Source organism: Micropterus dolomieu, linkage group LG14 (assembly GCF_021292245.1).
Source record: "Micropterus dolomieu isolate WLL.071019.BEF.003 ecotype Adirondacks linkage group LG14, ASM2129224v1, whole genome shotgun sequence".
In the NCBI taxonomy this organism is placed as follows: Eukaryota; Metazoa; Chordata; class Actinopteri; order Centrarchiformes; family Centrarchidae; genus Micropterus; species Micropterus dolomieu.
The window spans coordinates 11,825,911-11,852,487 of record NC_060163.1 but is presented as its reverse complement, the minus strand read 5'-3'; the positions used below and the strand labels follow the sequence as shown (position 1 = coordinate 11,852,487).

The 26,577-nt window shown below is 40.4% G+C and overlaps 2 protein-coding genes across 11 annotated transcripts in view; one reads left to right on the top strand and one right to left on the bottom strand.

The window, feature by feature from the left end:
* LOC123982877 (alpha-1,6-mannosylglycoprotein 6-beta-N-acetylglucosaminyltransferase B-like) overlaps positions 1-17,795 on the bottom strand; it is a 19,869-nt gene extending 2,074 nt beyond the window's left edge. For 2 of the 5 annotated variants that reach the window (XM_046068809.1, XM_046068813.1), the window contains exons 1-14: positions 13,496-13,704; positions 13,002-13,057; positions 11,342-11,457; positions 8,243-8,372; positions 7,951-8,093; positions 6,303-6,367; positions 5,867-6,040; positions 5,542-5,709; positions 5,067-5,236; positions 4,815-4,946; positions 4,076-4,209; positions 2,295-2,437; positions 389-544; positions 20-166 (exon numbers count right to left, since the gene is read on the bottom strand). In XM_046068809.1, the coding sequence (XP_045924765.1) occupies positions 20-166; positions 389-544; positions 2,295-2,437; positions 4,076-4,209; positions 4,815-4,946; positions 5,067-5,236; positions 5,542-5,709; positions 5,867-6,040; positions 6,303-6,367; positions 7,951-8,093; positions 8,243-8,372; positions 11,342-11,457; positions 13,002-13,027 (1,704 nt within the window). In that variant the 5' untranslated portion in view covers positions 13,028-13,057; positions 13,496-13,704. Of the gene's footprint in view, positions 1-19; positions 167-388; positions 545-2,294; positions 2,438-4,075; positions 4,210-4,814; positions 4,947-5,066; positions 5,237-5,541; positions 5,710-5,866; positions 6,041-6,302; positions 6,368-7,950; positions 8,094-8,242; positions 8,373-11,341; positions 11,458-13,001; positions 13,058-13,495; positions 13,706-17,129 lie in introns of those variants that run through there. The other 3 variants (XM_046068810.1, XM_046068812.1, XM_046068811.1) reach the window with 3 other exon arrangements.
* Positions 11,316-26,577, top strand: tbc1d24 (TBC1 domain family, member 24). 6 transcript variants are annotated; one of them, XM_046068817.1, is made up of 9 exons: positions 11,316-11,506; positions 17,154-17,245; positions 20,042-21,155; positions 21,907-21,912; positions 22,074-22,232; positions 23,190-23,253; positions 24,019-24,114; positions 25,830-26,073; positions 26,367-26,577. In XM_046068817.1, the coding sequence occupies exons 3-9, from the start codon at positions 20,167-20,169 to the stop codon at positions 26,519-26,521; spliced, it is 1,713 nt and encodes a 570-aa protein (XP_045924773.1). In that variant the 5' UTR covers positions 11,316-11,506; positions 17,154-17,245; positions 20,042-20,166; the 3' UTR covers positions 26,522-26,577. The 6 variants fall into 6 exon arrangements, with proteins under 6 accessions (XP_045924773.1, XP_045924772.1, XP_045924770.1 ...); XM_046068816.1 differs by having other exon boundaries at positions 17,083-17,245; XM_046068814.1 differs by having other exon boundaries at positions 11,316-11,553.

Here is a 26,577-nt window from a genome sequence, read left to right as displayed (position 1 = left end):
AGTTTGGGGAGTAACCTACCTGTCTTGTGGTGGGCTTGCCTTTGTAGAATTTATTGTTGTCCGATGAGTGTGGTGGGTCAAATCGTGGCTGAATGAAGACACAGCCCAGAGCTATTGCCTCAATAGGAGCTGGACCCTCAAAGGGGAACCCAAGTCCTACAAACACCTGAAAAAGAAGCAGCAGAAGGAAGACATAGTATTTTGAATCTTAATGAAGAGCCATCATAGGCTATAAACAAGGCAGGACAGGCAGGCTAAGCATATATGATCCATCTGGGGCCACAATTCACTTACAAATTCAATGACAACCTACTTGAGAAACAATAGAGTAAAAAGATTCAGATTCACTGACTTCCCAGCTTTATTCTGAAATGAGCTCTTATCTGACCTTGGCTCTGCGAAGAAGTCGTAGGAAGCGTTCCTGAGTCAGCAAGCCGTGGTTTCTGATGAAGCCGGGCAGATTAGAGGCGTGTCCTGGAGGCTGGTAGACTGTAGCATGGGTCTCCAGTTCTTCACTGATCACCCCCACATACTCAGATTTACCCTGATATATACATACACACAAAAGTTGATTTATTTCAGTAATTTCATTCAAAAAGTGAAACTTGGATATTATATTCATTCATTACACACAGACTGATATATTTCAAATGTTTATTTCATTTAATTGTGATGATTAAAACTGACAACTATTGAAAATCCCAAATTCAGTATCTCCGAAAATTAGAATATTACTTAAGAGCAATACAAAAACAGGATTTTTAGAAATGTTGGCCAACTGAAAAGTATGAACATGAAAAGTATGAGCATGTACAGCACTCAATACTTAGTTGGGGCTCCTTTTGCCTGAATTAATGCAGCAATGCGGCGTGGCATGGAGTCGATCAGTCTGTGGCACTGCTCAGGTGTTATGAGAGCCCAGGTTGCTCTGATAGTGGCCTTCAGCTCTTCTGCATTTTTGGGTCTGGCGTATCGCATCTTCCTCTTCATAATACCCCATAGATTTTCTATAGGGTTAAGGTCAGGCGAGTTTGCTGGCCAGTTAAGAACAGGGATAACACGGTCCTTAAACCAGGTACTGGTAGCTTTGGCACTGTGTGCAGGTGCCAAGTCCTGTTGGAAAATGAAATCTGCATCTCCATAAAGTTGGTCTGCAGCAGGAAGCATGAAGTGCTCTAAAACTTCCTGGTAGACGGCTGCGTTGACCTTGGACCTCAGAGAACACAGTGGACCAGCACCAGCAGATGACATGGCACCCCAAACCATCACTGACTGTGGAAACTTTACACTGGACTTCAAGCAATGTGGATTCTGTGCCTCTCCTCTCTTCCTCCAGACTCTGGGACCTTGATTTCCAAAGTAAATGCAAAATTTACTTATCAGAGAACATAACTTTGGACCACTCAGCAGCAGTCCAGTCCTTTTTGTCTTTAGCCCAGGCGAGACGCTTCTGACGCTGTGTCTTGTTCAAGAGTGGCTTGACACAAGGAATGCGACAGCTGAAACCCATGTCTTGCACTGACTCCAGCTGCAGTCCACTCTTTGTGACTCTCCCCCACATTTTTGAATGGGTTTTGTTTCACAATCCTCTCCAGGGTGCGGTTATCCCTATTGCTTGTACACTTTTTTCTGCCACATCTTTTCCTTCCCTTCGCCTCTCTATTAATGTGCTTGGACACAGAGCTCTGTGAACAGCCAGCCTCTTTAGCAATGACCTTTTGTGTCTTGCCCTCCTTGTTCAAGGTGTCATGGTCGTCTTTTGGACAGCTGTCAAGTCAGCAGTCTTGCCCATGATTGTGTAGCCTACAGAACTAGACTGAGAGACCATTTAAAGGTTTTGAGTTAATTAGCTGATTAGAGTGTGGCACCAGGTGTCTTCAATATTGAACCTTTTCACAATATTCTAATTTTCTGAGATACTGATTTGGGGGTTTTCATTAGTTGTTGGGTGGGTTATAATCATCAAAATTAAAAGGAATGAATACTTGAAATATATCAGTGTGGAATGAATGTATACATTATACAAGTTTCACTTTGAATGGAATTACTGAAATAAATCAACTTTTTGATGATATTCTAATCATATGACCAGCACCTGTATAGAAACATGCACATACAGGACATGTAGGCTTAAGACCAGCATGTACACAAACACTCATAATTGTGAATAATTGTCTTCACTATTATGTAAAATAAAAAGTCTTCACTATTATGTAAAATTGTGTTGTAGCTGGCTTTTTGGCATGCTTCTTGCTAACTCACAGTCTTTACTTTACTCTTTTGTGTCATTATACCTGCCACATGTAGTCCTGTTTGCCATAGACAACTGCTATCCTTTCTTTCCTGTAGGTATCCGGCTCCAGCTCTTCCTCCCTTACCTTCCCCCTCACTTCCTCCTCGCTCACGAAGCCCAGGAAGGAATTATCAGGAGTATGAGCTAGAGATGACAGACCACAGAGCAGTTACATGACATGTTAAAAAGATAAATAAATTGCACCATCAGTGTCTATGCTCTCAACCTCCAACCCCAATCACAAAATTACCATTCTACGAGAAACCTCAGGGCTAGAGCTCCGACTTAATTCAGAGTTCTGAGTAGTATTAAACTACTTTATTTGTGAGTAATTTATTTTACCAAAACAGGATCAAAAATGTGAACACAGTGTGGAAAATGTGATCAGGCTATACTGACAACACAGGCCAAAAATATTACCGGTGAATAACAGTTAAGATTAAAATTCTGTGAGAGAGGAAAAACATGCTGTGCAGTATAAATCAGCAGTTGAAGGAAACAAGAAGTCCACATATATGAGAAGTTAACGACTGGCTGTTTGGATAGGCAGCTGCCACCATGCTGCTCTCCGACACACTAAGGAAGGTGTGAAAGATGAGTATTTACTTTACTAGGAATGTGCCAGCAAAGGGGTGTGTGTGTGTGTGTGTGTGTGTGAGGGTCTGACTTGTGCTACCTTCAGGGACACATTTCAGACTAAAAACCAGGTAATTGGGGACAGCTTGTTCAATTGGGGACAAAATCTGTGTACCTAATTGTGGAAAAACTAATGAATTTAAGTCAATTTGAGTTTTACAACATCTGTATGTATGTATGTATGTGTGTTTGCGTGCGTGCATCATTCTCTCCTGTCTCAAGGCCAAATCTCCCCTCATTCACCGTTACAGCAGCACAGAATTTCCTCTTGGCTCAGTTTCAGCTCCATTTGTCCCCACTTGTCTCTTACACCTGTCTAGGTTCACCGCTTAACACACTCACCTAGAGATAAGATTAGCAGAGATATGCAACAGCACACTGATATGATCAAGACATGTAGCATGTGGGGGGTTTGATGGGAAGCTGTGAAGGAATGAAGTTTCTTGGTTTCAGCCTTCTTGCTGCCTGTTTACAGTTCTGCTTCGTCAGCTTGTCTGTTTAGTGCAATCAATGCAATCGACTTCGTCTTCCTCTCCACCATTTCAAAACAGAAGCATAAACATCCACCCGCACTTTTCTCAAGCTCCTTTCTTTATTTTCTTCTTCCTGTGTCTTTGTTTCTGTTTTGCTGTCTTCCTGCCCTTTCCCCACCATCAGTTAACAGCCATCCCTCTCTCCCCCTCAGCAGGACAAATAAACAGTGCTCCAGACCGAGGCCAGAAAGGTGGCTCTCGGCCCAGTGCGTCCAGCTTGTCTCCATCTCCCGGCAGGGTGGGAAAGATGACAAGGAGAGGTGTTGGAATGAAAGCTCTGTCTGGGCACCAAGTTTATTTAAACTCAGCTATTAATCCTCTCAATGTGAAGACGCTAAGAGGGGTGTATGTGAAGGATCAGTGCTGCGGCAGCAAGATATGAATATGTGTGTAACTATATATATATATATATATATATATATATATATATATAGTATGTATAGTATGTATGTAACTATATATATATATATATATATATATATATATATATATATATATAGTATGTATATATATATGTTAATGCATTTCTAAATCAGTGTACTGTGTTGAATCTCACACACTGAGTCACATGTTTGCATGACACACAAATATATACACATACACACAGACTTACGGAACATGGTCATGTACTGCAGAGGTTGCAGACGCCAGCTGCCCCACAGGGTTTTATACCCATGGCTATGTGCATAACTCCCCAAGTTAAACACTGGTTCAGTGCCAAAAGAGTCCAAGATTCTGAAGCGACACCTAAAATGATTTTTACAAATAGATTATCACAACCTTAATTTTAGATTGATACACTCTGGTTGGCTACAAATGTATCAGTTCAGCAGCGATCACATAAACACAAACAACTTATGGTGTGTAATTCTGCCTTCGTCTTTATTTTTCATATTTGTCAGGGCTTTCTTACATTTCTCTGGTGCTGGGTAAATTTCATGGCCAAAAATGTTGTAGAAAGCAAAGTATAGCAACTGTTATTGCTCTTTTTAAGTTGACATTGTACTTTGGTATTGTATAGTGTAAAATATGCGATAAAGTGACAGTATGCCTACATTTTAAAACAACATTGTCACACTATAATGCAAGCAACATTAGAAATAGAAAGGGGAAAAAATAGCTACTCTAATGTAACTGATTCTTTTCTGTGGCCATTTTATTTATGATAATTAATATGTGGAGGTCAGTGTATATAAATCATTTCATTTATCATTACATTAATCCCAAAGAATATGAAACACACTTGAGTGTAAATTTAACAGTGTAAATGTAAAAGAAGTCATTATTCAGAGAATAAAGAAATACTAATATACTAGAAGCATAATTATGTATTTAGAAAATTCAAGATGTACCGGTAATGCAGGAAAGCTAGTCCCATGGCACCTTGAAGGTGAGCAAGGCCATGGTAGTCAGTATAGATGAGGTCAAACATCAGGGGCCTCTGGATTGGACAACTGCCTCGGCCTGGAGCAGCACCTATGAGGCTGGACCAATCAGAATAAACACACATCGCATCGCTTGCTCCGCGTCATAGACCAGACACCTGTGAAAACATCATGTATCAATTATGCCGCTGGTTACTTTCATGGGACAGTGGTGCCAACCTGTGGAGTTGGTGCTGTGACGTGCTGAAGGTTAGGTTGTGGCCCAGGATTGTCAGACAGGCACTGAGGTCAGCCCACTGGACCAGCTCCCCGAGAGGACCCCCCGTCTCCACCATGGCTTCAAAACTCTGGCCAATACTCCCAGCCAGGGCACCGGGATAAAGCAGCACCTAGAGGTTGGGAGGTGGGGGCGTTATGAAGTCCAAAATCCATATTTAAAGGATGCCAACATGGCAGTTAAGTAGAAGAAAGGGTAACTAGTTCATATTGTATTCATTATGGAAGTGAGCTTAAAAACCAAATGTGAGGGAAAACCAGATTTTTTAATACTCTAAACATCAGAGTAAACACACACTAAAAACCCTTTATATAAACATTACGTTCACAAAGGCATGTTTTTGAAAACTTCTAAATATGTGTTGGGGTAATTTCACAAATTAACTTGGCTTGGCAGAATTGACTTGCTGGTTTTTACCCTCATCTGGGTTGACATTGTTTTGTTGTTGCTCTGCCTCATCCTCAGACCAGCCCGTTTCCACCGTTCAGACATCCTTTCGACTCTGGACCGGATGAAGTTTATGGCAGGACCACTGTTGTTGCTGATGATCTCATAGAGTGGGCTCAGAGTTGTACGTATCTCAGCCTGTGTATCATGGGGTAAAACAGTGATGTAGTGCAAAGTATGTACAGTATATCTGATAGAAATCATAGTACTGTTTTAGCAGAGTAGATCATGAGCTTAATAATTCTACATTCATAGTACAGTGATACTCAGTGGAATGAACCTGATGTGGCTGTACCTTCTCTGTGTAAGTGTGAGGTTTCTGGTGCCACGGCAGCGCAGAGTGGTTTCTTCTAAGACGAGGAGGACAAAAGCCTTCTATTTGGCTAAGGTAAGTTAATATGGAGCAAGTGGTGCCATCCACCCCATAAAAGGCATAACAGGGGTCTGACTGCCACCGGGTCCGTAGAAACTGCCAGAGACACAGATGTTAAATCAAAATAATGATAAGTCAAAGTACGTACAGTAATTCATCATGCTGATTAGTTTAGCTATAAACTACATGCTATGTTGTAGCACACATTATTTTAAAATGGTATTTCCATATCCAGCTCAAACTTGCCCATATACCAAGAACTAAATATTAAACTTAAAACTTTAAATTGAGGTAAGCACTTCAACAGTGCACACACAGAGTCATGGAGTTCATGCTACCACAATTTCCACTTTCTCACCTCCACTTTCTCCGCACACACCGGATATGTAGGATCCATTGGCACCTCACACTTCTCATTGGGCCCTATGGGTAAGATATTAGCCGTCACATAGTTTTTCTTTATATGGCCATTTTGAGTGCATCATTATTCCACAACCCTGGCTTTAGTAAGAAAACGTACATTGTAGGGTTAACTCACTGCGGGTAATGAAGAACAGTGGACAATAACTTTGATATACAGCCTCTCTACTGAAATGTTCCCAATGAATAGCAGCCATCAGCACGATGTATAGTGCTGCCATGCGTGTAAGAGGCATTAGAGTAGAGGCAGTGTGTTCTCAGAGGCCCTTTCCCGTAAGCCCCCCACCATCTCTAGCCAATGTCAATCAACAGGAATGAACACACGCACTCACACACACCTGACCCACCTGCCTCCTACCAAACATACCCTTTTACAATGCTAGCCATTGCCAAAATACACAGTCCTTAACTATGTAAAACAACCTAGTAAAAAGGAAAGGAGAGAGAAAAAAAAGATAAGAAAACTCGTAAGCATAGCCGAGGTGTGAAAGCCTAAAAACAGTGATATGCTAAAAACGAAAAAAAAAGTGCTCCCTCTGCAAAAACAAGAGTATGAGTAGACAAGCTGGTGAAAGGACTCCTGGGTAATTCAGTCGTATTTTATGGGTGTGAGGTAATGTGAGAGGAAGAGGGTAAGGGGCGAACAGGCTGGTGATGGGGAAGTGTGTGTTTTTGTGCATGCGGGTGGCATATGTGTGTGCATACTGCATGTGTGTGCCCTCACATATGCACAGCATGGTGTCTGGCCCAAGCTTTATGAATTCCCTTTTTCAGGAATGGAGGTAAGCATGTGCCCACTCATCGCCACTGCCCACACATGCGCACACACACACACACACACACACACACAACCCCTTGCGTGCCAATCAGGGTGCGTAACCCAACTCTCACCTGACACCTCTCAGGAGGGTCGTAGCGTAGACTCAACTTTTTTCCTCCCCACGGCCAGTTGATCGGCACTGGCTCTGTGGGACTTGTTAAACTTCTATTCAAGGACTTCATCCCCCATAACCACCTGCACTCACTGCCCTTTAACCCCCCCATTCACACCCTCCATTATCACAGCTTGTTAATTTCACTGTGTGGTTAACCTCTATTGAGGCTATGAACCGTGCCTTTGGCCCAGAGTATCACACTACCACGGCAGTAAACCACAGAAAAGCTTGCAATTGGCCAATTATTGAAGCTGGCAACATGCAAGTATATTTATTTGGTGGAGCTATAATGTTATATTATAACTGGAACAAACCCTAAAATATCTGTTTTAGCTGGGACAATGAATTGTTTTTAGCAAAGTACATAGTAAAATTAGAGCTTAAAGCAAGATTTGTATATAATAGTAAAATACAACTGTCTTTTCAGTCTAAAATCTCACTGTGGGGCCTCGGTTTGAAAAAACCTATCCTTTTAGTTTCGTTCATACAGCACCCAGGTTAGTATTCATGAGCATGCTGTGTGCAGTTTACTGATTTCATGCCATAAGTTCAGATTTTTCAGAAATAACAAGGTAAAAATAAAAAAAACAAGTAATAAAAGAGCACAAATCAATTAAGACAAACTGCATGTGATAAACATCTGGGCTTTACCTGTGTGTAGTTTGAAGTCGTCGTGTGGTGACTGTGTATGAGACTGATGGTGATGGGGACGGCTGAGCTGGTCAAGCCTCTGAGACACTCTCTTCAGCTCCCTTTCTACCAAGCGGGCTAAGCCTTGCTCGTCCTGTCTAAAGCTGGAAAGCAAAACAGAATCCTACGTGTAACCACTCTGTATAAACACATACAATAAAAGCTGTACTGTATGTGGACTTTCACTATACTGAGATCCAGGTATTCCATGAGTTCTGTTTGCATTATTAAGACCATAAATGTTGTTGAATACCGTTGCAGTAACAGATGGAGATCATCTCTGGTCAGCTGGGTTACATCTCTCTCTTTGCTCATCCTCTGCACCTGAGTACTCAAAGCCTCCAAGCGAAGAGCCAGTCTACGAAAGCGAAGACCATGCTGATCTATAACATAAAGTATATACAACATGGTATGTCATGTATGTACAGTATCATATGCTCCCCCTATCATAATGTTTAAGTAGTAATACTGTGTGTTATGTCATAGCAAATCTTGTTCGTATGTATCATGAAACAGCATGCTTATGTAATGCTATTTTATTAAGTTCTTCTTCTGCAAATGAAGCAGCAATTATGTCTATGTGTCTTTTCCATATTCCATGTCGGGGGTACGATAATGGCATCTAATTGTTTTACAGAGGTGTATTTTCCTGAATGACAGTTTCTGTGACAGAGAAAGACGGTATTGAGTCATAATTCTGACCAAATGTTTATATGTATAACTGGAGTTTTACAGTCATCTCACATTGCTTTGTGGTTTCAGAGACGGCTCATACACAAGCACATACACCTATATAGACATGCTGTATGCTTATGTTTTTGGTGAATTTTTCCACAGACACGCTAAGCACAAATTGCTGACCTCATATGCTGTTAAGGCTATATTTTAACATGCACTTCAATGAGGTCAAGCTATTCACAAACAGCACATGTACATTAATTTTAGTCAGGTGTCAGGTGTCAGGTAAGTCATTAAGCCAGTGGTTCCCAACCTTTTTTGCTTTTAACCCCTTGAATTGATGCAGCATCTCTTTGCAGCCCCTTAGCCTTAATGCTAAAATGAAATGGGGAGCAGTTCAACCAAAGAGTATTTTTTCCTAATTTTTAGAAGCCTGAGGAAGCAAAAGTCTCCTAAACTTTACAAGAAAACAGCAAATGTTGCGTAACATACATAGTACACATAGTAATATAGAGTATTTTTTCCTAATTTTTAGAAGCCTGAGGAAGCAAAAGTCTCCTAAACTTTACAAGAAAACAGCAAATGTCGCGTAACATACATAGTACACATAGTAATATATATGTTTCATTTCCAATTCCTTAATCATTTTTGACCCCTAAGATGTATCTTTATCTGACAGTCAGGTTGGGAAACACTGCATTATCAAATAATAAAGTGTATACAAAGAAAAAAAACATCCAACATTCACAAGACCCACTGTCAAAAACATACATTCAGCTACAAGGCTATAAAACGTGGGCTGTGGTGTCTGTATATTATTAATGTTTGCTGTTTTAATAAACAATGTTAAATGAAACCTCTAAAGTACCTCTCATGTTTTCTCTGAAAGGCCATCCAGTGTAAAGTGTTATAGCAGTAGCGTTCACTGTTGAGCCACCTAGCTAGTAGCCAGACATTTTAGTTACCAGACCTACCATAACTGTAAAAACAGTGAATGTGAGTTTTAAAATCCTGCTTGTGAGGTTTAAATATGCTATTTTAGATGGCAGATGAAGGAGGTCTTGGTTGAAACATTTGTAAGAAGCAAGGAAGACTGTTAAAAGAGTTGCGTTGGCAGTGAATGAGGAATATTGAGTGTTATATTGGGGAGCTCAGGGGCGGTTGGAAATAGTTTTTGGGAAAGACTACTCACTCTGTGTTTTTTCTGTTTTGTGAGGGGGGGGGGTAGGGTTGATTTGAGGTCAGAATAAAGATCTCCTTGGTGATATGGTGATAGAGCTTTAACCTGTGATAAACAGTAAAATCGCACAAACTGGTGATGTCACTTCATCTGTGTTTGCTCAGATGACTGTGAGCATATCACTACTTACATACTAATACTTACTACTAATATACAGTACATTACCTCAGGGTCAGAGCCAACATATTTCTTTTTCATAGAGAAAATCTGCCAACCGAATGACATAATTCAGTTTTATCACTCATTGCAAATCGTCCTGTTCAAGCCCTTTCCTAAAAATAAGTAGAATTACTGTGATGTGGGTGAAACTTTTTTTCTGAAGTAAGCAACCTCCATAAGGCACAACTAAAATGATCTCGTGTCACTGCCCTTGTTGGGGCAAAAGACATTTATTTAAAAATTACCATAAAATGACTCAGTCAGATGGATGATTTCTTACAGAGAGTCAAAACTGTCTATTTGGTGATATGTTTGAGCTGGATTAACTGAGCGCGCTGACCAACAGCTTCCCCCATCTGGTATATTTTCCAACACAACCATTGCTCTTTGTACACAACTCGTGGTGGGTCCCTCAAAGCACAGCCCAATTGTGGGTCTGTGGCCGAGATGCACCAGTGTGTCACAATGTTCCTAGAACTGGAGAAGAAAAGGATTGGGATGTTTAGATAAAAAGTAATCTTCTGTGATTACATTTTGAAACCAATTCATCAGAAGCCACTTTGTCCAAGTCAAAAAATTAACCCTTACAAGAAGGCTACTTTTATTGACTGTGGAATTAAATGTTATGCGTGAATATGTTTCTATATATGGCTTCAGCCCGTTTTAAATAATTCAGAAGTCATTCAAGTTATTTTGACTTAAGAAATTCTAAATATTGAATGAATCATGTTAAATAATTAAATCACAATTTGACATACACAAAGCAACAAGTAGCCTATTGAACATGGATCAAGAAATCTGGGGGACGCACAGCACCAAAATATGTTAATTTATTTATCGGGTGCATCAGAAAGAGCGCTGATTTTACAGAAATACATAGTCTGGAGGAGACTGTTGACAGCATTTGTCTCTTCCTTGTAAACCAGGAAGAAAGCTTTTGCCCAAACAACCATGTCTACCCACAACTGTCAGACACATGGGGGGACCCACCACGGATTGTGTACAAAGCTATCTACACTGGGAAGACAGTGAGTCTTTGCTAACTATACAATACTGCTATTTCCCCAATCAACGTGTAGTGTGAAGACATCACATCTTAAGAGATTAATGTGTTTCAAAATTTGTTTTGTTTTGAATATTTTTTAATCCACATGGAATGGATACATGGATGTTTGCTATTGAAAAGGCTTCTGTTTTTTTTTATAACAATGGTCTTCTTCTAAACAGTGTGTGTGTGTGTGTGTGTGTGTGTGTGTGTGTGTGTGTGTGTGTTACCTTGTTCCTCAGGTGACCTCCCAGAGGGTTCATCCCTGGACATCTCTAGTGGCATCCAGAGACTCTGTAGCAGAAGGCTGAACACAGACAGGCACAGACAGAGCACCAGACAACCACTAGAGGGCACAACACACAGAGAAACCTCTTCAGATGCCACAGCAAACAGTACATCAGTAGTTCCTTCCTGAAAACTTTTTGTTAGATGAACTCAGGTACCCCATGACACCACCTGTCAAATGTGCTTTTTTTTTTAATTGAACTGTCAATGTATGCATTACTTTTAGCTAAAATTTCAACCATTCATCAAATACGTTTAGATAACAGTTTGAATTATATCCAACAGCTAGGCTACCTGTTTCAACTAAATTCATTATTTTAATGTATTTCAACTGTTAAGTCATTACTTTTCTGTAACATACTTCAACCATTAATCCAGTACATTTAAGTATTTGAAATGTTTACCAACTTCAATCATTTATCCATTAGTTTTAGCTAACATTTTAGACTTTCCTGCTCGCTTGCTAGCTAGTTTTCACACTCTCAATTTCAGGTGTTATAGTTAGAATCAACACGTGGGTATATTTTGTTATTTCTTTCTCGAATGAGTTGAGCTACGATCTTTCCATGTACCCCCTTAGCAACCCCCAGGAAAGGTTCCTGGTTGTGAATCACTGCAGTACATGTAATTTAGAAAATGGAAGATCATATTTTATCAATAAGCACAGACCGAATACAGTAAACAAAACCAGATATGTCATTGTTTTATTTTCTTAATATGTTTATTGACCACATATTGGACATGCGTCATTTGTGCCATAACCAACCAGTTCAATCTCTTTTTAACTTCATATATTTGATTTTAAGAGAGGGTTGGATGCAATAAAAACTTAGAGCCTGACCTTGCCCTTCATCATATACATTGAGAATGTGGGGAACTAAATTGTTCCATGACTTCAATGAAGGACTCTGGTGTGTCAAAACAAATATCTGAAGCGTGATGTGCCGTTATAGCGTGTGTCTGCTTGCTGCTCACACAGGCTCCCAGCGTCAGTTTAACTGGGGCAGAGAGAGCAATCCCTTCTCTCTCGCTTTCATCAGGCCAGTAAACCCACCAACCCTAACCTAAAGAAACATGACGCAGCCAAGCTCAAGTACAAGGCTCTCCTAGTGCCTATAAAATTCTAGGTTCAGATCCAGACAAATTATTTACATTTCAGTCAATCCGTCTGCATTTTGTTGAGTAGTCAGAGCATTAATCAAAACATCACATGTCTTTGGTTGAGGGCATATAAAGTATGGAAAGGTAGCACAGCTATAAAGCTGCATAGGAGACATAAAGATCACTTTGTGACAGCTTGCTCGATATCTACTGTAGATAATGTCCCATGCTAGGGAGATCCAGCTCCACGTAAAAGAAAGATATGATTAGTAATATAATCAATTTTGCATTATACTGTGCTTTGTCAGTCACTGTGAGGTGCTACTCACACATCTCAGCTGTCTGAGAATGACAACTTGCAACGTTTTGCTAAGTAAGTAAAGATAAATGTCAGTGTACACAGCAGAAGCAGGTATGGATGAGGTGAGGTGCATCAGTTACTTTTAACAGTAAATTTTACTACTTCCTGGACACTGATGATCCAATGATGTTGAGCCTTACCTGCGTGGCCGCAGTGCAACATGCATGGCCCACTGCTTACAGGACGTTGGATTTCACTGTCAAAACAAGAACATTGCAATTGCCAGTAAATGCAACACGCTTAGTAATGAATGTATAGTTATGTTACAAAATTACATTTTCTACTAATATATTTGGGTTTAAGGACTACAGGACTACAGACCCATCATAGTTCCTTTTTTCGGCAAATTGCAAATGAATGGTCACACTTTCCACATGAACTGCATCAATAAAGTAGACATAAATGGATTTCAAAGTAATTCTATTGCCAACATGACTGACCATGTATTTTCAGCCTGTGGTCTTTCTGCAAGTGTGTTAAACATGTTCATTAAACCTAAGCAACAAAACACTGCTGTCACCAGACCTGTTGTTGTTGTGTGTCAATGTGAGACAGATACAGAGATGTCAGTAGTTAAAACAGTAAAAACAGCACATGGACAACCACAGACACGCACACACACACACATCCTCACCTCCTTGGGTCTCCCGTCTAAACCCACTGGCAACCATTAGGCCTGTTTTCAAAACATACAAAGTAAAAAAAGGAAATAACAGGGCTGGGAAGTATCTTGCCTCCTTTTTTGTCTCTTTTCGCTATCTTTCCCCCCTTCTCTGGTCGTGGCTTTTCTGTCTCTCAGGGCCTATGGGCAGGCATCCTGTGGTTGTCAAGGTAACCTGACTCCCCTTTAAAGAAAACAATACCCTGAGTGCTGCATAGGCCTTTCAATGATACAATGGAGCCCACGCTATTGGGTGACACAATTTCTTTCAGTCTCGCTGACTAGACTTAAGCCTCGGTTGTGAATTGATACTCAAGCCGCAAGCTCATTTAAATAGCTGAAATGGTGCAAACCTCTGGCACTGAATGGTACAATGCAGACAAAGGACAGTACAAATTTAATGACAGTGACAACAGTAAGCATCATAATAGCCCCAAGTAAATACTCAGTTGAAACTTTAAATATGTTAAATTAAGTTAAGCTGTTATTTTGACTTGTTCTGACTTAACTGTCATAATTCAGGGCATATTTCAATCACACAGGAATTAATGCATTTATTTCTTTGGAGGTTTTAGAATTGAGAGGGAAACCATACCAAGTTATTAAATGGTCTCACATATTTCCAGAGTTTTTATTTTTTAATCAGACTGTTGGTTTATTAAATCACGCATGACTAGGAAACCTGAACTTTTGGTGACAAGGCACTAAAATCCAACATTGTCAAATAGTAGTAATGCCACAGACACTCAGGTGGGTTTGAAAGTTAAAAGCCTTCAATTACCAATCTTTAAAAAACTTTTAAAGATACAGCATACTGTATGTTTTCATGTCAGATGTATACATGCATATCTCAGAACACATTAATCCCTGTCATGGCTGCCTTTAGGAGGCCAATAGTATTTTGTAATTCAAGCAAGATTCAAAGCAAATCAACTCTACAAAAAATCAAATATGTTCCCAGAACAAGCTAAGGGAAAACAAAAATAGCAGTGTGATCTCTTTAAAGCTTGCTTCTGACACAGGTGATCATGGGAATGAACGTGCAACAGTAATTAAAGATCAGTGCCATAGGCCTACAGCATGCCAAAGATTTCTACGCCACTTACCTAATTAAAAAAATTCTGTTTGAACAGAGATAGCTAGGACACATGTCACTCTTAAAAGGACAGTCTTGTTCAGTCAGCTGACATACAGCTAGGCTTACAAAATGGGCCATGAACACAATTAGCAGTTGACTTAAGGGCCCATATGCCGTACCTTCCTTACCTCAACAAGTAAGCGTCCACAACACTGAACCCTGATTGGCTGACAGTACCAGCTCCTTCATGTCAGTTAAGGTAAACCTGTGTAAAGCTTTGGTTGGGTGCAAATGTTGTTCAAATCATGTTACAGGAAGTCATTCCTTCTATCCATAATTACACTCTGTAGCTTATCTACTGTTCATGGAAAGGGACCTAATGTACGACTACTTGACTTCTACAGTTAAAGATTAGGATTATCTCTTGATTATGTTTTATTAATAAACTAATCAATTCATCTAATATATGCCACTCCCTCCTCTTTTTATCTATTTTTTAGCTTTTTATATTCATTTTTGCCCAATTATCTGACCACTGAACACTAAAAGAAACTTTCACATTTGAGAGCTGATTTCACTAATTTAATTCTTACTGATTTAAATGACTGATGGATTAGCAAAATTAGCATCCATTCAGTTTTTGTGGACAAACATTTAACCTTTATTTAGCCAACTGGCAGCTGCACTATTCACCTGCAGGTTTAGTGCCTTAGGATGGTTGAGTGGAAGTCCAGTTACAAATTTACTTTGCCTAAACATTTTCCCAGGCAGAGTAATTTTCAAACCCAATTCTTTAATCTTTCTGTTTAATTGTATAAACTTCACTGCATGTCTAGCACTCTAATTAATCTGTGTTTATCAGATAAAAACCCTGGTCTTAATGGTGCATTTTACAGGAGACCACTGGACTAACTGGTTTAATCCAGGTGAATTCTAAATGTAATCTTAAAGGATTGGTCAGATCTATGTCTGGTATGAAAGAAACGTTTCAGGTCCTGGTTCTGTATATACTACCAGTCTTATGTGTGTGTATAAACAGGCCCCTCTGTGCCTTTGTGCATGTGTGCACTTGTGCGTGTGTATGTGTGAGATAGGAGGACGGGGTGGTGCTGGTTACTGAAGTGATGTCACGCAGTGTGTGGGAGCAAAAGGATTTAATGAGCATAAACCTCCATAAGCTAGGACCTAAAGGCTTACTGGCTTTGCACCCATCTGTCTCTCTCTCTCTCTCTCTCTCTCTCTCTCTCTCTCTCTCTGTCTCATACACACACACACACACACACACACACACACACACACACACACACACACACGAACACACACAGACTTGCTGACAATCCTTCATACTCACTCAAGACTTCAGACTGAAATGAAATATGAAATCATCATAATGATACGAGTTCCTGCGGATTAGGATGCTCTGTCTGCTTACCTTATGTGACATGGCTGCTCTCATCTTACCAACACACTTTAGGGCCAAATAGGCCAGCACAAGCTGCTTAAAGTAAACTATTCGGAGATTGTAGATGCCACTCGGGCTATGAAGAACTACTGCGTCTTCAAGAGAGACAAAACACAATCAATATCATGAAGATATTTAATAATGTGCAATGTAAAGGGTGCTAAGATCTGGATGGATTTCTCTGGAATATAGGCTATTTGGGTGGGAAACTAACTCCAGCTTCCCGCCAAATGCTGCTAAATCTTTGGACAAGGCTGAAAGATTACCTTCACTCTCTATCACACATCAGAAAATAACCACCCTTGTTTAAGGTTTTATTCTGTTGTGTAAACCTACAGAAGAGGGTTGCTCTGTGGCTGGTACAGTTTGAGATTTACCAAACAAAATAGTATGAATCGAGAATAGGGGTAAGTGGTATGTACGTAATTAAATATTATCACAGTAATAGCTGAGCATTCAGTTGTCAAAGCCTAAGATTTTCAGATGTCAGTAGTTTTGTAGCTAAGGCACATTCTATCCTCCCAATTGCAACACTAAGAAGGTCAAAGTAAATGAGCACATGAAAAAATCAGCCGTGTTTAAGGCAAGTCTGAACAACATTTTACCCTGAGTTGTTTTGGAAGGCAATGATGGTCCACAATTTAATTATCAATAATAACTGTCATGTGTTGGGCGGTTGCTTTGAGTACAGGACAAAGGCAGGGTTTGTTGCCCTTGCTTGGGTACTTCCTGTCCTGTCCCAGTGCCATCACTTATTTGACAGAGCATGTCTGCAAGTAGCAAGACAAATCAGATACTGTGAGCAGTGTAAGTTGTCTTCTAGAAGTAAGCCATAAAAGGAATCGTCTAATATTTGTTTAGTTTTAATATCTTGTGGCATTCCTATAATTCTTCAGTCAGCACATTTGATGGAAGTGTATGTGATATTTAAGTTGATATTGATGACTACAATATGTGTAGCCTATAATGTAGTTGGATTTCTTCACTCACAGTCTTTAAATCCTGACACTGTTCTTTAAGACCAACCAGAACAGTGGCTGTAAACAGTCCATATTTAACCAACCCACCTGAGTCCCTCTGCACGCTCACAGAAGCGGACCGTAACCGGGTTTGGATGCACTGCGCATGCCTGTGAGAACCACACTGCTTCGGGTCCATAGACTTCAAGACATCTCACATCCAGGTAAGGAAAACGTCCGTTTACTTGCTGTTGTTTTATCCTTTGCTTACCAGTCTTCGTTCATGTGTTGTAGGTAGGTTAATTATTTTTCCTCCCGACCTTTGTGTTTTAAATGCATAGCTTTCCCGCAGATTGAAGCTGAAATCTCTTCAGATCAACAAACTCCAAGACAGCCTGCACACCAAATTAATGTGTGGTCGGTAACATTCATGCTAGCTGGTGCAGCAACCATAGCCAGCATATGTTACTTGGTTGTTTTGGTGTCGTTCAGTATTTGCATAGCTTCGCGTCTGTCTTGCGTTGCGATGTGGTCAGGCAGCTAACGTTAGTTGTGTGTGTCTGGTCAGGGTTAGCTGCGGACATGCACTGAGAGGAGCAGCTTGCAGCTAGCTAACGCTAGCAATGCTAACCTGGCAAGTCGAAATGGAAAAGGGTGTAACGTTATCAGATTTAGTCGGGCGGTAATGTCAAATATCCTCTGACCGGTGTGCCTTGGCGTCCTGGCTCACCTCAGCTGGCTAGCTGACGTTCATGGGTCACTCGACTAACGTTAATGTATATTGCAGCTGGCACTTCAGTGTGACTCTACTGTACCATCAGATACTGTAATATTAAACAAGGACAATGTGACTGACACTGAAACGTTAGCCATTTGTGTGTTTATGTCTTTGCATTTGCTGAGCCCCAACATAACTGATTTCACTTCGACGCTGACGTTAGCTTCCGATCCAGCAGTTAAGGGGAACTGACATTGCTTAGTGACTAATCTAACTGAACACTTTCTGCAACTCTTACTGTTTTGAAATCCATGTTAAACATGTTATTCAAAGCCTTAATGCTCGCAGAAACCCACTTTCAAATTTGTAAATCCTTTTATTGTACCAGTGAAAATGCAAGAAAGGGAGGTTTCCCTGCTTTTTTTGCATGTAGACCAGATTGAAAAAACCCACTGTACTAACACTGTTGAAATCTGGACGAGATTACCCCAGAGATACCAGGGACTCTCTAAGACACTGTTTTATATTTGTGAAACCTTTTTATAGTATTTGTGAAAATGCAATAAAAGGAGACTTCTCTGCTTTTTAATGTTTTTTTTTTTTTTTTTTTTTTTTTACACCTAGACCCCATCAGATCCGGTCCAGATTAAAAAACAAAACAAAAAAACCATTATACATACACTTATCACTATCAAATAATATACAATATACACTATGAAATGTGGACTAGATTATCTTAAAAAGGATAAAGATTTACTTTCTAATACAAAAAAATACAAAAAGAATGCTGACTTTACTGCTTTTTTCCCCATGTGGACCTCATTAGGTCCACCCAAAAAAACACTAGGCCTACCTAGACCTGTCAAATGTGACGAGATTATCTGAAAGAAACCAGAGACTCTGAAAGACAGTTTCAGATTTGTGAAACCTTAATTTACATTCAACTCTATTGGCTACTGTAAATGCCAATTAATATCTGCAACAAATACGTCCCTAGCTTCGTGTTTTACAGGAAACATAATTATACCTATGAGTCTGCTTCATGGGAACTTTTAAGTTTTCCTTAACAGCCGAATCAAAAGCTGCAAATCAGAAGCCAACTTCAGCCTCTTTCGCTCACAGCAACATTACCTAACCCTTTCTGTAGAAGTACAGTTCAGCGTGCTCGCTCCAGTAAGATTTCCTTTAAGTCTAGTAGTTTTCTTGCTTTTCCATTCAGTGCCTTAAGTATTACGTTATGAATACCTTTCTCTTGGTCTACCATTGACATATTACATCCTGTGTCAAAGGTTAAAAGGCAACATTTAGGTAAAGAGGCCCTCTAAGTAGGACAGTTAATCTCTCTACAGACTCACCATATGCTTCCAGTTTTACATGCAGTAATGAACTGGTATGCACCTCCATGTGACTTGTTGGAGGGCAGTGTGAAATGATCTGATGATTTTGTTATTTTCGATATCTTGAAAGTGATCTTTGGACACGCATCTCCGTGTGAAAAAGTTTGATGATTGAACGACAACCATTCTCAGTGAACTGTGTATCGCAAATGATCTTTGGATATGCATCTCCATTTATCTTGGGAGTGAGCCTTGGCGGGAAATGATCTGATTATTGTATGACAGTTTTTAAATATAGGCTACTACTTGTGAAATTTTACAGCGTACAAAACATGTTTATTTCCCTCACCACCAGAGATCCCAGTTTAATTGGTTTAGTAACAAACTCGGCATGAGGAATTAAATTAGCCTAAGATTTATTTATGAGCCGGTGGTCATCTGATTGTTTTGTCTCTGTCATACGGTATCACTAAGATAGATGAAATGCATGTATGTGCTGCTTCCACCTAAAGATCTTTACCAGAGCATATGATTAGTGAACTTGGCTAATGTTGTTTTATAGTACAGATTTACTGTGGCCATTTTGTAATACATCCCTCCTCACGTGTTGCAAATCACCGCTTATGGAAATGGATACACATAAACATGCCTAACTATCACAAGCTTATGTAGTATCCTCAGCTAATCAAAATCATAGTCAAGGAGGTAGCTAGTTATATAGAACACTTAAGCTTGTAGGAACTCACAAAGGACTGGGTCTTGTAGGTCCAAGTGATTTCTGAACATGTTTGTCTTTCTTAATATTATACTGTTCAGTATGAAACATAGACTACTTATCCTAACTGTAGTGAAAGTAAGTAAGCTTGATTATGTGCCAGTGCTGCTGACGGAGTGACTGGTTTTGCAGGTCTATTTTTTCTGATTATGCACATTCATGTCTTTATTTTTCTCCTTGTGTCTTCCAGTAACCATCATGGGCAGTTAAGAAAAATAGGCTAGTTATCTGCTGTGTGGAGGACAGAAGGTTAGCAATACCCCAGGGCATTCCTCCTCCCTTCCCACTTAGGCAGTCCAGCGAGTTTCCAGCACCATGGCTGAAGAAGACTATGGCAGCTTTGTGGACTGGAACCAGATGGGGGAGCTGGCCAAGAGCAGCGGGCCCACCAAGGTAGACTGTAAAGACCTGAAAGAGTTCAAACAGATGGCTCGTCAAGGTTACTGGGCCAAAAACCACAAACTACGGGCACAAATCTACCAGCAGCTCATCAAAGCCATTCCCTGCCGTACAGTTACCCCAGATGCAGAAGTATATCGTGACATTATGGGAAATGCAGCCACTAAGAAGCCCTCCTCCAACATCCCTCTTCCAGATTTTGTGGATGGAAGTCCTGTGCCACGGTACTGCCTGAAGGCAGAGGCAGTAGGCTCGGTCCATCAGATTATCAACTGCCTGGCCGGACAGTTTCCAGATATCTCCCACTGCCCATCACTACCGGCTATTACTTCACTGCTGCTGCACTTCAGCATAGACGAAGCTCAGTGTTTTGAGCACGTCAGCCGCATGCTGGCCTGCAATGAGCCGGGCAAACGAATGCTGGACCAGACTTTCCTGGCCTATGAGTCCAGCTGCATGACTTTTGGTGACCTGGCCAACAAGTACTGTGCACCTGCCCACAAACTGATCGTGGCCACAGCCCAGGATGTGCTTGAAGTCTACTCGGACTGGCAGAGCTGGGTGTTTGGTGACCTGCCTTTCAGCCACGTGGTCAGGATCCTGGATGTCTACCTAGTGGAGGGCTACAAGATTCTCTTCCGTGTGGCTATAGCCTTGCTCAAGTTTTACCGCAAGCATAAAGCAGGGGTCCAGGGAGGCCAGGGCAACCAGCAACAACAGGATTCAGGCAAAGTTAAGGCTGACATTCAAGCTTTCGTCAAGGGCATCGCCTCCACCGTCTCACCTGACAAGTTGCTAGAGAAGGCCTTCTCCATCCGTCTGCTCAGCCGTAAGGAGATCACCCTGCTGCAGCTCACAAATGAAAAGTCCCTGCAGCAGAAAGGAATCACTGTCAGACAGAAGCGGTATAGTCAATATAATGATTTTTATGTGGTGAATTGTGAGCATCTTTCTGTTGCCTTTTTATTTAGAAACTGCTTTGAGTCGCCTTACTTGGCAAAACTACTGCATATCTGGCATCAGTAAGGACACAGAATCCATCACATGGATATCTTCCTAGTATACACATCTTAATATTTTTTTTTGTCATCAAGGACGACACAGACCTTGTGAGACTGTTTATTCAAAACATAAAGCTACCAATATTTATCATTTTCTTTTATGTTTGGCCTATCCTATAATAAACAATCACGGTCTTGGTGTCACTACTTCTTGTAAAGATGCAATGTTTGGGAATTAAGTGCTTGAATATAGTACATTTGATCTGATTTGAGATGACAGGGACACAGTAAGAATAGCTTTTTATGATTTTTGAACATGATTAAATGTAAGACACGGGTCCTGGACTATAAATTAAATCAGAGTGGTATGCACGGAATGAGATAAATGCTAAAATAGTACATGGGTACACTGCGGAATATATGACAGAGATAGATTAATTACTCAAGCAGTTTCATTTGCTTCATTGGAAAGAATGTCCTGTTCTTTTTAAACTTTAGTCTGCCATGCTCTAACAAATGATTTAAGTTGCTCTTGCGTCCTTGTCTCACATTCTGTTGTTTCCTTTTTGTTTGTTTTGTGCCACGCTTTTTCTACCACCATCTTCTGTCTCATCTTCACTCCACTCCTGCGTTTACTGCATTGGTTATTTCACAGTTTTAGGTGGGTTGTCTTCACTCTGCTACTCTCCAGATCCATTTCTAAGCTTTTCAAATAATGCTCTCAGTTATAGATATGATGTTTCAGGTGCATTTTTATTCATACACTGATGATTCTACATTCTGTATCTCTCACTGTGTTCGTATTTCTTGGGGCGTCTCCAGGGGGAATGTGCAGCTGGCACTTAACCCTGACACCTTCTCCTCGGAGATTGTCAGTGCCAAGGAGATGCGGGTCATCTGGTCGTGGATCCCTGAGCGCTTTGCCCTGTGCCAACCACAACTCCTCTTCACCACCTCCACCCATGGTTGCAGCCTAAATAGGTACATGTCCATTGCGCACCTCTGTACATTAAAGGTGTAGTAAGTGATTCTGGAGAAATCCAACACCATGACAAAAATCTTGATACAGCAAGTAATGTACGTAGCATTAGCTAAGTTGTGGGTTAGCATAATGTTGTTCCAGTTGCTGCTACATAGCTAACGTGAAGCTAACATGCTGAGAGGACAAGATGAGCCAGCATAACGGCTCCTAACAGCGATACGACTCTCCTGCTTCAATAGCTAACATCACAAACAGCATGGCTTGGTGAACTAGAAAGTAAGCTAAATGTCCTTGAGCAAGTCATTTAACCTTACCTGACAGCTAGCAGACTGTGAGGATATATTCACTGAATTTGACAAAAAGACATATTTTGTATTAGGATTGCCTATTCCACCTTTATTCCAGCTTTTTATTTCTTTAAATTTACATTTTTGGGCTCTGTTTAGCATTCAGTCTTTGAATTTCATGTATAGCCAAAAGGCTGAAAGAAAATGTAAATGTGAACACAAAAGCAAAGCTGACGGAAGCAAAAAAGCAAAAAAAAAAAGTTGAAACTAATGTAAAGTCCTTTGTCCATTTTATTTCATCATTTTCATTCTATTTTATTATAGGCAGAACACAAGCAACTATATAGATTAATAAAATAAGCTTAAGATAAAAGACAATATTTTTTGCCTAATCTTTATTGTCATCCAGTCATTACATGAAGCATTTATTTCACATTTCTGTTAGATGGTTATGTTTCTATAGTGGAAGAGAAGTAATTAGTGTTTAATAAACTAATCAAGAAGCCAGTAGCTGAGAGTTTTGTTCTACATTTAACCAGTGCCTAACTTAACTGTACATGCATGTGCGCTTTACTAAATGTAGCAACCCAAATTATGACTGTTGTAATTATGTGATCCATGAAATATGTGCTAGTTGCAATGAATTCAACTTTCACATTTTCCCTTCAGATTCTACTCTCATTGTGAAGGCTACGAACCCACTCTGCTCCTCATCCGGACCACAGATGGTGATGTAAGCAGCACACACACAGACGGCAAACTATCATGATTCCCTCACAGGACTCAAGGATGCACATTATTATAATTACAAATATTTTGGATAACTTCAGTTATTTTTGTTAAGATTAATGCAGCACAGATCAGTAAGCCATCTTAATATTTGGGTTTCTCCACCCGATTGTTAACCTAATATACTAAATATTATGTAAATCTTATATTAGGTCCTCAACCTCAGTTAGGTCAGATATTTAAGGTACAACGTGAGCTGAAGGACTCTCTTGAATGTCAGTCAAATAGGGAACATGCTAGTAAATGGGTCTTGCAGACTCTAGCTGTGCAAATTTCTGGCCAAACTCCACCCTAACAAAGCTTGCTATTGCGCTTGATGTGTAATACAGGCACTTCTGTACTGGCCTACACATTGTCAGTCAGTGTTTTTTTTTGTTTCAATAACTAGAAAGATCTGCAGTAGCTTTTGCACCAGTGTTGTTCTTGTCCTGGGCTCTGTGTATTCAGGCCAGAGATCATGACACTATTCTAAGTACTCAAAAGACGCTTTACAGGGGGTAAGATAAAGTAATTGGTTAATGATTACACGGATATTGTATGATTGGATTTTGGTGCTACAAAGGGATCCCAGCACAAACATTGGCAGCTTACAGATAGCAATCTTAAGCTAGTAGTAGTTGGTTGAGTATTTTGAGAATGGAGCCATTGCACATGAGCAAATTTAAGAGAGTAATCCACTGATGCCGATTCCTTTTTTTTCCCCCCTCAGATATGTGGAGCCTTCCTGTCCACAGATTGGGAGGAGCGGAAGAGAGGAGGCAATAAATTGAGCTTCTTTGGAACTGGGGAGTGCTTTGTCTTCAGGGTGAGTTTATTTTTACTATCTCCACTTTCTAGCTTCTTTTAAGCAAAAAATCTCTTCTTTTTTGTTCATTTAGGGAATTTTAAGGTTTTTAGGTTTCAATTGAAGGGAGAATGTTTTCATTTTCAGCAGTACTGCACTTTAGCCACCAGAGGGTACCATCCACACAGTTTCAAATATTGATTTCAGTGTCACCGCCCATTGGCGTTTAGGACTGCCATCTGAAAAAGCCTGCCTAGTAGGTCACAGTTCACTGTAGACATTGCCATGTCTTCCTCTGTTTAAAAAAAAAAACACCCATCCTGTTTCTCTGCTTGTGATAATGCAGCACTGAGCTGTAGTTATAACGCCTGGGCTAGAAATAGCAAAGCAGCCTGGCTCTCTAATGCCCTCTATATGAATTATTTACTTGTCTGTCTGTGTTGATGCACAGCTGTGGGCTGTCTGAGCCCGCACAGCAGAAAACACTGTCGTCTCACACGCTAATACTTAAACACACACAGAACGGAAACTCCTGTAATCTGATCCAGTAGTTTCTGACCTGGCCCACACCTGTCACCAGGAGAAAATGGAGACAGTCGGCAAGAGCTGATGAGGTGTTTTTTATTTTTATTTTTATTTAATCCTATTTAATCTCCATCCTGACTATTTAAACAGGTGGTTTCATTAAAATTTTGATCTCTTTTTCAAGAGAGACCTGTGTATAACGATAAACATATACAGTTTAGGTATGGAAAGACACACAGATGTTAGTGTACATTAAGAAAAGCAATTAAAAGTAGAATTGCTTCAAGTGAAAGTAGTAATTCTAGTTAAAACATTTTTCCATTGATAAGGACCATAGGGCCTTATTTAAACCATCTATGGCTTATGGTTCAGGTTGACTTGGGTGTATCCAACTCTACTTTTGCTAGTTTACTTTATTTTATAGTACCAGGAGATTTAAATAATTGATGAAGTCAAGCTTCTGTGCCTTGTGCAGAAATGCGCACAGCTCTTAATGGTGAGATTCTTACTATCTGAATAATGCGCCCTTTAAATATCAGAAAAGTAGTACACCATTGACTTCATACCAGGTTTTGATAGTCAGTGTTGCCATCAGTTTCTGCTGCCTCATGATAACAATGAGCCAACAATGTGCCTGACCACACCTCATTTTAAGACCAACACTCCCATGGGTGCACAGATAGATGGGCACAAGTGCGTTTGCTACATACACAATGTGGGCACTGGACACTGGATGTAACAACTGCATCAGTTGGAAACTAGCAATGACACTTGCGCCGCGCTGGCGGCGGGTGGAAGATGAAGCACATAGTATTTGAAAGTAGATATTAAACATGCAGTACTACTAGTTTAAAATATTCTGACTTGACATTGTAAGTACTGGATTTATATGAGACCAGAGAGCAGAGTTTTTGTAGTAGAGCCTTATAGATAAATATGACACATTGCAACTCCTGTCAATTGAACATGTGCAGTCGAGGAAGGGAGAGTTATTTGCCCTAGCAAAACTCGTAGTAAGGTCAACAACAGAGGTATTGATCTGATTTTATTTATGTTAAGAATCAGGGAACTGGTTGATTTGTCACCCTGTATAGACACTGTTAAGGAAAACAATTTTAAAAAAATTATATAAATAAATATGCAGTACTCCCCATTTTAATGTGTGCTACTCAGGTGTGTAATTGTTGATGAACGCCTCTTTCCCTTATTAGCTGAAGCCAGAGATGGAGCGATATGAGTGGGTGGTGATCCGCCACCCCGAGTTAGCCTCCTCCATCAAGACTGATGGCCAGGAAGACATAGCCTCGTCTGGGGGCCAAAGTGCAGACAATGGCTTACAGCAGCCAGAAAAACCTGCTGGAGACCTGTCGCCCTTCCTATCCGCCCGCCACTTCAACCTTAACTCCAAGAATACTTCCATGTTCATGGCTGGCAACTTCGACTCTATCATAGTTGGTGAGTGGATTATTACTGTAAGTTAATGTTTTGCCTTTGTCATTTCTAGTCCCTTTTTTTTTTATGTGGTAGGTACATTGGACTTGAGGATATTTAACTTTCATTTACAACCTGGGAAGAAATTCAAAATCTGGATATTAGTGTTAGCCTTTCATCACATTGAACTCTACATTTAGATTTTAACAATGAATTCATAGGCTGGATTTTTAAAAGTGGAAACCATTTGAAGAAATGCAGTCTTTGGACTTAGTGACAACTTGTGCTACAAACCATGTGCTCTTGTGTCTGATCAGGGGGAGGTGAAGGCAACGCTCTCTACATTGACTCTGAGCTCAACCATGGGCGCACTGGCAGGTGCACCACCTTTGACAACCCGCCCCTGTGTGCTGACAGCTTCCAGGTTTCACTGCTAGAAGTGTGGGGCTTCCAGGATGCCATGGCCTCGTAATGCTGTTCACGTACATGCATGTAGATCCATACATGCGTGTGTGTGTGTGTGTGTGT

Bases quoted from the DNA above. Each gene is read 5' to 3' on its own strand.
- tbc1d24 (XM_046068817.1), top strand. From the start codon at position 20,167: ATGGCTGAAGAAGACTATGGCAGCTTTGTGGACTGGAACCAGATGGGG. The intron at 22,233-23,189 runs GTACATGTCCAT...TTTTCCCTTCAG, and splicing joins CATGGTTGCAGCCTAAATAG to ATTCTACTCTCATTGTGAAG. The intron at 23,254-24,018 runs GTAAGCAGCACA...TTCCCCCCTCAG, and splicing joins TCCGGACCACAGATGGTGAT to ATATGTGGAGCCTTCCTGTC.